The 13,973-nt window shown below is 42.8% G+C and overlaps 1 protein-coding gene across 1 annotated transcript in view; it reads left to right on the top strand.

Annotated features, from left to right (window-relative positions):
- Positions 1-13,973, top strand: part of si:dkey-219c10.4 (high affinity cGMP-specific 3',5'-cyclic phosphodiesterase 9A) — a 39,543-nt gene that overhangs the window by 11,820 nt on the left and 13,750 nt on the right. The window contains exons 7-9 of the mRNA XM_060930554.1: positions 56-233; positions 527-649; positions 2,575-2,667. Of these exons, the coding sequence (XP_060786537.1) occupies positions 56-233; positions 527-649; positions 2,575-2,667 (394 nt within the window). The remainder of the gene's footprint in view (positions 1-55; positions 234-526; positions 650-2,574; positions 2,668-13,973) is intronic.

Here is a 13,973-nt window from a genome sequence, read left to right as displayed (position 1 = left end):
GTGGTTAGGTTTTTATATTTTAAAACAGTTTTAACTGATATTTGTGTATTTGTAGGCAGTGGGAAGATGCTGAGATCATGGTGTTGCTCCAGGTGATGTACACAGACCTGGACTTTATCTCCACCTTTAACATAGAGCTGGATGTGCTGCAGCATTTTCTCTATGAAGTCTACAAGCGCTACAACAACATCCCTTTCCACAACTTCAAGCACTGCTTCTGTGTCACTCAAATGGTGAGAGAGAGAGAGAGAGAGAGAGAGAGAGAGAGAGAGAGAATGAAAGCGTAATCAGCTCACTTTGGTTTCCTTCCAAGCACTTCAATTTTCTACTCAACAATTCTGGTGATTAGTGAAGGGCATGACCTCATCCAGGTTTCTGTGAGATATAAAACTCTTAACACAGGGTCGTCCTTTTTTATGTTGCTGCACTGTAATCTAATACTCTGCAATTACTGTACATCACAACCCTTTAAGCAGCTCTGACTGCTCATTATATCCCTCTCACTGCATCGGTCTTGTGTTGGTAGATGTATGGACTGATCTGGCTAACAGATCTGAGGGCTAAGATCGACAGCATCGATCTCTTAATCATGCTGACCTCAGCTGTGTGTCATGATCTAGACCACACCGGTTACAACAATGCTTACCAGGTATGAGAAATACCTTATCATAAACATTTGCATTAAAGTAATGTCATTGTGTTAAAGGTTCTTACTGCAAAGTTGAATTCTGGGCAAAGTGTTCTATTTCTGCTGCTGCTGCTGGAGTTTCGAGATGTTGCGATACTGCACACACTGTGTACCCTATGTGTAAATGTTTTGCTGAGATAAAAAGCGTCCCAGATTTTACGATTCCAGAGATTGCCGAAGCAAACGAGCAACAATATCACATTACCACCGTGGGCCGTGTTTGACCTACTTTAAACCAAAATAAGTTGACGTGGGCAAACATGGCGGACTCCGCTCTCCCACCAGCTAAAAGAAAAGGAAAGCTGCCTTGTGAGTGCAACTGCAAGCTAGAGCAAGGTTAGATGACTAAACCATTCTAGCTAGTGCTTAGCTATCTTAGTCTTAGAATGCATGGGGTCGACTCCACGGTCGTGAGTATGGAGTTATACACCTAATGTTTTGATCTTACAGAGAAAGAAATGATAACACAAAAGCAGTAACAGAGAAAAGAGATATTCGTCTTTTGTTTCATGGATCTATTCGAGAATGTAAACCAAAAATGTGACAAACCTGTGACTCAAAACCAGGGCCGTCGCAGGGGGGGTGCGAGGCCCTGTGCGAACTTGAAATGCGAGGCCCTAATCTTTGACATGGATGCGTAATTGCGCATGAATAACAGTCGCACGGATGCAACTATTCTAGTTCTATTGCACGCATAATCTCGCTGCAATACGTTTTATCAAGTAGAATAATACAGCATAATCATGCACATAGTCTCAGCTATGACTTTTTGCTATTTATTTCAAAGGAAAAAAAATCAACTGTGCAACGAGTGGCTACAGTACATCAAGTCAGTTCAGTCACTTTATTTTTGGCATCTTGACATTTTAAACAAGCAGATTAGGACACTTTTCATTCATTATATACATTTATTAATCACAACTATACACAACTCATTTTACTTATTATTTAACTTATTTACAACACTAACCGGAACAGATGAGATGGACTCACCATGCGTAAACTGCGCAGAAACTAATCACTTCAGAGTCACTTTCCTTGCCTTCTTGGCTGCAAACTCAGCAATAAGATCTTTATAATCCAGTTTGGATGCAATGTCCTTTTCAGTGGATAGCAGGGCAAGCCCGCACAGTCTCTCCTGTGACATGGAGGTGCGCAAATAGTTTTTAATTAATTTTAACTTTGAAAAGCTTCGCTCGCCCGATGCCACCATTACTGGAAAAGTCGATAGGATCCGCTTTAACTTTCCTCCTCTCCCGTCTTCAGTGAGGATGCATTACGTAATGACAATGAAAAACTCGCTTTGTTTAGATTTGTTTTTTATTTGTTTGTTTGTTTTTATGTGACATCTCATTGATACAAAATCATACATAACTAATGTATTTATTTAAAAAAATAATAATAATTAAAAAAAAAACCACAGCAAGATTTAAGGCGCGAGGCCCCCTAGTGGCGCGAGGCCCTGTGCAGTTGCACAGTTCGCACAGCCTATGGGACGGCTCTGCTCAAAACTCTCTGAGGTCGATGCAAAGTCATGATGTTTTCCGCGTGCCGTCATGTTGGTGTGACACAGTTCCATAGTTATGCTGATTAGTTAAAGCTCCTCACGTTCGTCTGTTTCCGAAGGGCCATACTGTTTATCTCAAAGGTAGGAAAACGGCCCCAAAGCAGAGAAAAGCAACCCTCAGCACATCAAAATGATCACATCTCGTCCGCATGATATTGTTCTTGCAAGACATAGGAAAATGCCATGCACAATAAAAAAAATTGCAGTCAGCTCCTTTAACTGCTGCTCTGACAATGTGCAATATAAAACATCGATAAATATTTGAGGTATGTTTCCTCAGTCCCAGGGGGCTATAAATGGCTACTGTGCTGCCTTTCAGATTAATGCTCGCACTGAACTTGCTTTACGGTACAATGACATCTCTCCTTTGGAAAATCATCACTGTGCTGTAGCATTTGAGATCCTGGAAAAGGTAACTTCCTGCATACAAGCTATCTCGTTTTTTTATTTTAAACTTTTATTTTCATGGCCATATCAAGGTATATCTTTATAGACTTTATACTGTCTTGTAGCCTTGTTGATAAATTAGAATAGAATGTGTAGAATATATATATTTTTAAATTGGATTTCATCTACTCACTTTACACGATACAATAATAAAAACAAGAGACAGAGACATACAATAAATAAATAACAAAACTTAAATATGCGCGTAGATGAGGGGCGAACTAACGGACTCGAGATCCCATAAAGTAAGCCCCATTTACAAAACACGAAGAAAAAACAAAAAACATTATATTACACTACAAAAAATACAACAAAACAGCGTGACTCACGCACAGCAGTTCATTCTATGTGTTGATCTGCAGTATGGGCATACGGTTTTCCAGGAGCGTACGTACTGGGGGTCAAAAACAGATTTTAATTTTTCAAGATAGTGAATTCTAACATAGGGTGACCAGATTTCCCTAGTCTGAAACCGGGACACTTTTGCGCGCGACCATGCTCGTGCTCGCACACCTTTTTTTTACGTAAACGTGACACTCAGAGAGGTACTCTTATCATTTTGTTGAAGCTCACATTTATCAACATCTCACATGAAATAAAACAAACAGGCATTTTGTTATCTAGTAGCATAGTGGTATACAGATCAGTTAAATTATGGTCAGACAACAGATTTTGTAATGGCTGAGAATAGGCCAGGCTATGTCCATAGGCCAAATTTAAACTGATTTATTTCACCTGTTTGTGAGAACACCAAGAAGAATGCAGATGCACATGTAGGCTATATCTCTAAAATTGTATGCACTATAGCATGAACTTAAAAAGTAGACATGTGACCTCAACATAGCCTCGGTCAGAATCAACCTTACTAACCATTCCCCACAACTGAATGAATAAAGCAAGATGATGTGTACAAAAGTGAACACTTTAATGGAAGGTGCAACAAGCTGTTCAACACAGCAATAAACTGTCAGAATGGTATGTTAAACAGAAACAAAAAAGAGACAAGTGATTTGAGAATATATACTACGGAAGCCGAGAGAGGCCCTTCATATAATCCGTTTTTTTATTCACCTTGTTATCCCGAGATAACGACATAATTAATTCAGGATCTCGAGAAAACAACACAACTAATTCGAGATCTCGAGAAAACAAAACCGTTATCCCGAGATCTCGAGAAAACAAAACAATTATTTCATGATCTCGAGTAAACAGCTGAGAAATGGTTCATTCAGGTGCGCCAAGAGACTTGTGATATGCTGACTTTGGGGCTATTTCTCATTCTGTATAGACGCAACTTTGGTCATTAGAATGTCTGGTGTAGGTATCATGCCGCCATCTTGTGTCAGAACTACAATTCCCAGTCCACTTCCGTGTGACCTACGTCACGCGTGGGCGGGATCATCTACGTCATCATACAAGGAAACATAAAACAATGGGACAACGCTTCCATCTTTGCTCTCTCACGGTTGGCTCCCGATGGATCTGGACGTATAAAGAGGCGCTCTCCACCCCAAAAAGACGTCTTCTTTCTTGCAAGATCCATCACTCAGCGCGATTTTACCTTCTTACCCTTGGCAAAGGTAAACTCTAGAGTCGCGCGATCTCTAAACTCAGCCTGAGTTACAACCGGTTTACTTGCATTAGAAGTGACGTCACGACTGCAGCCCAGGCAGTCAGAAGTTAAGAAGCGATTGAATCCTTTTTAACTCAAAAGCGCTGTGCATCTTATTCTGATCAGAGACTTTTCCTCACAAACGCTGAGGTTCGGACCAAGAACCCTCTGCTTTCCACGGGAACCACCCAAGTGCTCCGTTCGACCCGAAAGTTTCTCCGCCTCCATCACGAGCGGCTCACGTGCTCCCACGGCGAGGCCCGAGACTACACCGGCGAATAGTTCTTCATATCTTGCTAAAGGCAGGATTAAGTAAGATTTTGGCATTTGGGCATAATTAGGATAGTCTTAGGAATTTGCTTTTATTTGAAATAGTGTGAATTTAAACCCAGGTTTATTGTTACACTGTTGAACACGCAGCGTGTTGATTTATTTTGGTTCTATGTTCTCTCAATTGTTTAATAGATAGGCTGCGCATGCTTCTCTCTTTTATTCTTTACTACTAACATATAGTTCTCATTATTATACATCTTGATGTCATTAAGATTTCAGTGGATTCAGTATGGTTATGAGCTAGTGGGTTAGCTACAGCTTCGCTTTTGTCTGCTTAGCAACACAAAGCTAATCAAGGCCTACCATGTGCTCAGCAAGCCATCAGGCCTAACAAACACACTTTAGCTAGGCTATAGGGCCTTTCACAAACACATACTAGCAACACAAGGCTAATCTAGGCCTCCACCACGTGTAGTTAGCTACACGAGGCTAAACACAGAGCTAATCCTTTGTTCTGTTTAGATAACATTCTTTTGTTTAGCTACCAACAAGCTAGGCCTCCACCACGTGTAGTTAGCTACACGAGGCTAAACACATGGTCAAGTCCTTCACACTCCCTCTCTCTCTCTCTCTCACACACACACACACACACACTTCACTGCTTGTATATATTGATTTATCTTTTTATCTTTGTATAATAAATTCATTTATTAAACAAACTGTGTTTATTTGTGTGAACAACATCTGAAGTCCCCAATTTTCTCAAAGAATTCAAAAAGGGTGCAAATGTTATATAATATGGTAAGTGATCTTAATAATTTGGAAATATACCATAATTTAGCTGTTTGGTAATTTATTATTAAGCACCAGGATTAATGGTATGATTCACTAAATGATTCCCTAAATGATTCATTGAACAATTCCCTAAATGATTCATTGAACGATTCACTGAACGATTCACTTCAAATGAGAGTGATTCTATGGTATGATTCAATTCAAACGAGTCAAATTAAATGATTCAATGGGATTGATTCATTTTAATTATTGACCTTCAAAATTTAATGAGACTGATTTAACGAGATTGATCACTTAATATCAATAATTAACTGATTGCACCCACAGTTAAAATGGTGCCCCGTGTGAGGCGATTGGTTTGTTGACTTCTGGATTATTGTTCAACAACAAATAAACTATCAGTTTAATTCAGCAACTGCTAAGGTATATCCCCAGGTGTGTTAAAACGGATAACAGTAGTGTGATAACCATATCACCAATACTCATAACCTATTCAACTTAGGATAAGAGAGCATTTCCAAATAAACCTTCATAATTAATTACATAGTTAATTAATAATGATTAAATTAATAATTAACTTGATTAATTATCTAACATCCAGCCTAAGTAAAATGGCATCCCCTCATGTCTCAAAAATGGAAGACAACGCTCAAGACGTGTCTCTCCTTGAGGTCATTGCAGACCTCATTCACTGCTCTGCCTCCGAAAAGGCAAACATTAAGTACATGAGTGAGAGTGAATGCCAAAACAACCTAGACAATTCAAACAAACATATGAGAGATCCAAAAAGAACAACTATTAGTGTCCAAGTGGCACTAGGTAAGCTATTCCTATCATACTTCCAAAATGCTGATTCAGAAATCAGATGCCTTCGCGGAGAGGTTGAAAGGCTGACCACCAGCAACGCCAAGCTGACAGCCGATCATAATGATTTACATAGGGAGTGTGAGCTCTTGAAGACCTCCCTTGATAATTGCACCAAACGGCTAGAGAAAGCCGAAATGGTTGCTAAGAGGGCTGCCCAGGAGCAGACCCCCCAAGAGCAGCGCGAGGGGCGTGAAAGACCCCCAACAATGCGCCAAAGCTCAGAGCGGGAAGAGGCGTCCGAACCGGACACCGTAAATGATCTGGTCGAGAACCAGACATCCCGCCAAACTCCATCAACTCGCTACACGACTCCGTCGTCGTCTAGCCAGGATGGAGCCGCCCTGCGCTCATCCCGAGCCCAGGCCCGTAGCACACCTAGGTCAGTGCGCTTCAGTCTCCCTGATCCATCTCCAGACGAATCAGACCACGCATCTCGTGCGAAGCGGGAGCGATTCCAGAGTAGCTCAGACAGTGAGTACTCAGAAGAGCCAAGAAGGTCGCACAAGGACGTGCACCAAACCCTTCGTTTACGGCAAATTGACCTACTTGCCAAAGATGTCGAACAATTCGATCCCGACAATCAAAGAACAAATGTAAATAACTATTTACGAGAAATTGATCGATGCCTGATGGACCTGCCGAACGCCACAACACGTGAAAAACTTAAACTAATCTGGAAGACCTCCAGTAGTAGCGTTCGTGCCTTTTTAGAGACACTACCCCCAAACATTCGCGATAGTTATTCGAAACTTCGCAATTACATGAGGGAAGAATATGCGCCATACACGGACGAAACCTCCGCGATATTGTGTGCATTACAAGTCAAACAAAAACGGTCTGAGGCGCCTCGTGAATATTACAGACGGCTACGTACTGCCTATTTCCAAGGTAGTAGTGCACCAGGGTTGGAAGAAGATAGAGGTTTCATATCTCTCTTCTTGCATAACCTCCACCCAAGCGTGCGGACCCATGTCACACTGACGTGTCGACAAGGTCGCTATTCGATGAGGGAAATTAGGCGACTAGCCCAAATGACCTGGGAGACCATCGTCAAAACCGCAAACGGAAACGATGATGAACCCAGGGTCCTTAGCCTCCAGGGTGAGGACAAGCCCCCGCTAACCTTAGAAGGAGGTGAAGCTCCAAAAGGGGGACCCACCTGGAAGAATTCTGGTCCAGCCCGATCCTTGCCGAACCATCACAATGGTGAGTGGAAAAATCGACAAGGTAAGGCCAGGAGGGACCGAGGGCGAGTCCACAGTGACGATGGCAATCGCCCATCAAATGAAAAGGGTCGTAGGGAACAAAACGGTTGGCAGCAAAACCGTCATCCCCGCTCTGACCAGAAACGGCAGAAGCGTTCCGACCGTAGCTCTAAAAGCAAGGGTAGAGACGACCAACACAGTGACTCAGACCAACCTGGTGAGTTCCACTCAGAGCTGGACTCTTTAAAAGCCCAGTTGGCTGAGATTAAAGAACTGTTACAGGAGACGTCAGACCCCTCAACAGATAAAACAAAAGAGCCCAAGAAAAATGGCAAAAGGCCATTCACTGGCATGACTAGGCCAGGAACCACGGGTATATCTCGTGAAAGGGGGAGGAGATCCCTCTGAAACAGCAGGCGAGGGTCAGGATGTAGGGCCCCCCCTGGTGGCGAAGGCAAACACACAAAACGCACTTCATGTGCGCTAAAGTCTTCACCATCATCTCTCAGACACACGGCTCTCACAAGGCGACCCAATCCCAACCAAGCCCTGCGACATAAACTTAGTCAACTTCACACAAAACAAAACCCCACAGTCGTTGAATCCCACAAAATATGCACAAACCCGTTGCAACGAGATCAGTGCGAACACCGATCAACCGAGCGCCACGCGAGATCAAATTTCTGAAGAACTTCAGTTCATGTCTTTGCACACCGAGTCCGGTGTCGAAACACCTGACATCGCGACTCCCCCTAGTGGCAAAAATCTCCCTCTATCCATCGACTCAGACACAGACACCCATTTCACCGCTGGTGTAATGGCTGCGCTGTGGAACATGTTAGGCGTCAAGGCGAAATTCCATATCGCGTACCACCCTCAATTCTCTGGTCAGGCTGAACGAGCCATTCAAACCATTGTGAGCATGCTGCAAAAGTATATCACAAACCATGGTAAAATTTGTGATGTGAAACTTCCCTTGGTGCTAAGGGCCATTCGGTCCACCCCTCATTGCGCCACTGAAGTCACACCCTTTGGGATGATGACTGGGCGAGAGTCGGTTCTTCCCCCGCATCTCCTATACAAACCAGAGGCCATGAGCGTCGCGATTGCATACACTGCACATCAACATGTCGCCGACCTACAACGCCACCTACAGTCAACCTTTACAGGTGCCCAAAAGAATCTCGATTCGAGAGTAGAAGGACACAAAGCCTACTACGCTCGAATCTCAGAGAAGTTCCTACCACCCTGGTCGAGACCTTTCGATCGTGGGAAAACCGTTCCCCGTCGCGTATCACATTAGGACATCTAGGCCTAATTAAACGCTTTCATATCGATTTCCATGATAATCGAATCAAACCTTTTGAACAGTCCTCACTCCAAAAGGGGGTGGACGACAGCTAGGCCCATCCTGTCCACCTAGTTTGTACGCATCACTCAACCATAAGCGTACACTAACATTCCCGGTCAGACTTCACCAACCCAATGAAGTAATAACCCTTCAGTATAACATGGTAGATAAAATACTAAAATCCGCTATTATTACTAGTGTGTATTCATCGCAAATACACCTGGCATATAGTCTTGGCAGTGCTATCCTCATTTTTGTGAATCCACAAACTTAGAGATGTGCACCCCCACTAAAGACATCCACTGGGTCTGCCCAGGCAACCCATACATAACACTACACACCTAGCTAGATAAGATGGTCTGTGTCCCCGACAGCTAGCCGCAGTAGCGCACGCTTTCTAGCCAGACCCCCCCACTGCTATCACCTTCCCAGAAGATTAGGTTTGCCAACCCAAACACTAATACTTCTTTCCTTCCTTCATTTCTTCTCTTTTCTTGTTTTTTTATGCCTAAGAAATTGAACACTACATGTTTCATGTTCCATGTTTAATTTTTTTGATGTGGTTTTGATCTAGTTAGTTAGATAGTGATTATATGCCCAAAATGCCCATAGTGATTATATTATGCCCAAAATGCCTCTGTCTCCAACTGTCTTACTGGAACTCACAAGTTTACAGTCTTCACAGGACACCATGGACTGCACAGGACAAGTCTACCTCAAGGACTATGGACACGGCGATGATACGATACGGTGCTCTCAGTGCTACGACTCCGTCATACCCCTGAGACCAAAAGGGGGACTGTAGGTATCATGCCGCCATCTTGTGTCAGAACTACAATTCCCAGTCCACTTCCGTGTGACCTACGTCACGCGTGGGCGGGATCATCTACGTCATCATACAAGGAAACATAAAACAATGGGACAACGCTTCCATCTTTGCTCTCTCACGGTTGGCTCCCGATGGATCTGGACGTATAAAGAGGCGCTCTCCACCCCAAAAAGACGTCTTCTTTCTTGCAAGATCCATCACTCAGCGCGATTTTACCTTCTTACCCTTGGCAAAGGTAAACTCTAGAGTCGCGCGATCTCTAAACTCAGCCTGAGTTACAACCGGTTTACTTGCATTAGAAGTGACGTCACGACTGCAGCCCAGGCAGTCAGAAGTTAAGAAGCGATTGAATCCTTTTTAACTCAAAAGCGCTGTGCATCTTATTCTGATCAGAGACTTTTCCTCACAAACGCTGAGGTTCGGACCAAGAACCCTCTGCTTTCCACGGGAACCACCCAAGTGCTCCGTTCGACCCGAAAGTTTCTCCGCCTCCATCACGAGCGGCTCACGTGCTCCCACGGCGAGGCCCGAGACTACACCGGCGAATAGTTCTTCATATCTTGCTAAAGGCAGGATTAAGTAAGATTTTGGCATTTGGGCATAATTAGGATAGTCTTAGGAATTTGCTTTTATTTGAAATAGTGTGAATTTAAACCCAGGTTTATTGTTACACTGTTGAACACGCAGCGTGTTGATTTATTTTGGTTCTATGTTCTCTCAATTGTTTAATAGATAGGCTGCGCATGCTTCTCTCTTTTATTCTTTACTACTAACATATAGTTCTCATTATTATACATCTTGATGTCATTAAGATTTCAGTGGATTCAGTATGGTTATGAGCTAGTGGGTTAGCTACAGCTTCGCTTTTGTCTGCTTAGCAACACAAAGCTAATCAAGGCCTACCATGTGCTCAGCAAGCCATCAGGCCTAACAAACACACTTTAGCTAGGCTATAGGGCCTTTCACAAACACATACTAGCAACACAAGGCTAATCTAGGCCTCCACCACGTGTAGTTAGCTACACGAGGCTAAACACAGAGCTAATCCTTTGTTCTGTTTAGATAACATTCTTTTGTTTAGCTACCAACAAGCTAGGCCTCCACCACGTGTAGTTAGCTACACGAGGCTAAACACATGGTCAAGTCCTTCACACTCCCTCTCTCTCTCTCTCTCACACACACACACACACACACACACTTCACTGCTTGTATATATTGATTTATCTTTTTATCTTTGTATAATAAATTCATTTATTAAACAAACTGTGTTTATTTGTGTGAACAACATCTGAAGTCCCCAATTTTCTCAAAGAATTCAAAAAGGGTGCAAATGTTATATAATATGGTAAGTGATCTTAATAATTTGGAAATATACCATAATTTAGCTGTTTGGTAATTTATTATTAAGCACCAGGATTAATGGTATGATTCACTAAATGATTCCCTAAATGATTCATTGAACAATTCCCTAAATGATTCATTGAACGATTCACTGAACGATTCACTTCAAATGAGAGTGATTCTATGGTATGATTCAATTCAAACGAGTCAAATTAAATGATTCAATGGGATTGATTCATTTTAATTATTGACCTTCAAAATTTAATGAGACTGATTTAACGAGATTGATCACTTAATATCAATAATTAACTGATTGCACCCACACTGGAATAATCGATCACCTAATAAGGCAATATTTTGATCAGGGGTCGACACAGGGAGAGATTGCATTAAGTCTTTTAATAAGGGATAATTTCAAAATGAGTCCGCGGCACCTCCGCAGAAGACTGGCCCGGCTTCGTCTCTACTGACGGAGATACAGTGATCCAGCTGAGATCATGAAATAATTGTTTTGTTTTCTCAAGATCACGGAATAACGGTTTTATTTTCTCGAGATCTCGAATTAGTTGTGTTGTTTCCTCGAGATCCTGAATTAATTAGGTCGTTATCTCAGAATAACGGTTTTGTTTTCTCGAGATCTCGAATTAGTTGTGTTGTTTTCTCGAGATCCTGAATTAATTATGTCGTTATCTCGGGATAACAAGGTGAATAAAAAAAGATTATATGAAGGGCCTCTCTCAGCAGTAAAGGAGGAGAGGGGCGACAGCCCGAGGAAAGCCCCCACAGGAGCGCACAGCATTTGCAACATAGGCTACCCAACTCAGTACAAGAACAAAGCACTTACAGTGTGTGCAGTAGGCTTCGTGCGCATTATTCTGCACCTCTCGGAGGAAGGGGTAGGTGCCCTGTAAATCTTTGGAAAAGGTACATTTTCTTTTCGGCATAATTGCTGCGGCATTACCGCTGCTAGCTGCTAGACAAAGAACATTCGCACCAGTTAATGTTTATTTTATTGTTGCATGGCAACCCGTTCTGTTGTCTGGAATAATGCGGCTAAATAAACACCCATGCCACAGGGCCAGGGGGCAGTAACCAGGAAAGTTTGCGATTCCTGTCAATTCATCAAAATAGTAAATGCAGACATTTCTCCGCTAATGATTCCCACGCTGCTCAGTCGCAAACGTCACGAGTGGCGAAAACCGGGACATATCCGTGTCCCGACAGACTTTTGCCGGGACTCGGGACACACAACCCCAAATTGGGACTGTCCCGGTAAAACTGGGACGTCTGGTCACCCTATTCTAACACGGTCTTTAAAAAGAAAGTAGCTTCCAGATTGTCTAATTGGGAGAGGGAGATTATTCTAGATTGGTACAATTCTGTTAAAATAGGAGTCTCTAAACAGTGAGGTGCGAAAACGCATAGGCTTGAGATTTAAATTTGTAGATGCACTTCTGGTTCAGCCGCTTGATAAGAGAAAATGGTTATTATTGTGAAAGCTCACTAGCTTGTTTAGACATTTAAAGAAAAAACAAAGATCTCTACATTCTAACCAGTAAGAAATTGGCAGCCTATTCAGCTTGAGTAAGCGCGTTTTATAATCCGGCCTTAATTGATGGTGGGGATGGCACCCCAGGATGAAGCGGGTTGTGCGCCTCTGGACGCTCTCCAGTAACTTAAGATCAGTAACAGATGACTGGGGCGCCCAGACTTCGCAAACATAGCCAAGATTACTATGCACAAAACACAGGTAAAGCAGTTTCTTGCGGTCAGCCCCTATGAAGCTATTACAATGACGACGCAAAAAAACGAGCTTGCAATTAACCTTTGCGACAATGATGGAAATGTGCAAGCTCCAAGTAAGCTTGCATGAGATTGTGACCCCAAGATCCTTCTGGGAAGGCACAACTGACAAGACGTGATCTCCCAGGGTATAGGGACTGGCCGCAATAGACGGAATGTTGCTTTTGCGTTTTCTTGAAATTCTGAGACATTCGCACTTATCTACATTAAATGAGAGCCCCCAGAGCTCAGTCCATTTAAACATAGAACACAGGTCATGCTGCAACGATTCACAGTCGTTAGCCGTCCTTACAACCCTACAGCACTTTGCATCATCAGCGTAGAGAGCCATTTTGGTGTTGGTGCTTATCACTTCGGAGAGATTGTTTATATAAAGAAGAAACAAGAACGGTGCTAGCAGGCTGCCTTGAGGAACCCCAGAGGTAACTCTTGCCCATGGTGAAAAAGCCCCGTCCAAGAGAACACGCTGAGTTCTGCAACCAAGGTAGTCCGCAAACCAGCTATGTAGAGAGCCCGTAATACCAAACAGGGAAAGTTTGTGAAGAAGGCGACCGTGAGGGACTGAGTCGAATGCTTTACTGAAATCGAGATAGAGCAGATCGATTTCCTGTCCAGCATCCAGCGCCATCCCTAATTCGTGCAAGACCCCAAGAAGCTGTGTTACACAAGATCTTCCTTCAATAAAACCATGTTGCAGCAACAATAGCAGATCAATAAGCTCTGGGACCAATTTGCATAAAACGCAGCGTTCACAGAGCTTATTAATGATGGACAAAAGGGAGATCTGCCTATAGTTCGAAATGTCTGCTTTGTCACCTTTTTTGTATAGAGGACAGATGTTAGCACTCTTCCACTCACAAGGTAACCTTGCAGAACTTAGTGACTGGTTGAAGAGCATACAAAGTGAAGGCACGAGCTCGCGAGCACACTCCTTTTAGATCTTGGGATGGATATTGTCTGGTCCAGGAGTCTTAAATGGATCAAGGCGATTAAGTGCTGACAGTACGTCTTCCTCAGATAGAATAATGGACTCCAAACGTAAATCCGTGAAAGGCGTTGACGGCAGATTGTTGGGGATAGAAAAATCGTCATTGAACACGGACGAGAAGTAATTATTGAAATTATTTACATTTATTGGCTAATGTAAAAGGGTTTAGGTTTTATTTAATAGACATAAAAAATAAACATTATTATC

Source organism: Neoarius graeffei, chromosome 9 (assembly GCF_027579695.1).
Source record: "Neoarius graeffei isolate fNeoGra1 chromosome 9, fNeoGra1.pri, whole genome shotgun sequence".
Lineage (NCBI taxonomy): Eukaryota > Metazoa > Chordata > Actinopteri > Siluriformes > Ariidae > Neoarius > Neoarius graeffei.
Note: the sequence above shows the minus strand (reverse complement) of the source record. Positions and strands in the feature narration are given on the sequence as shown.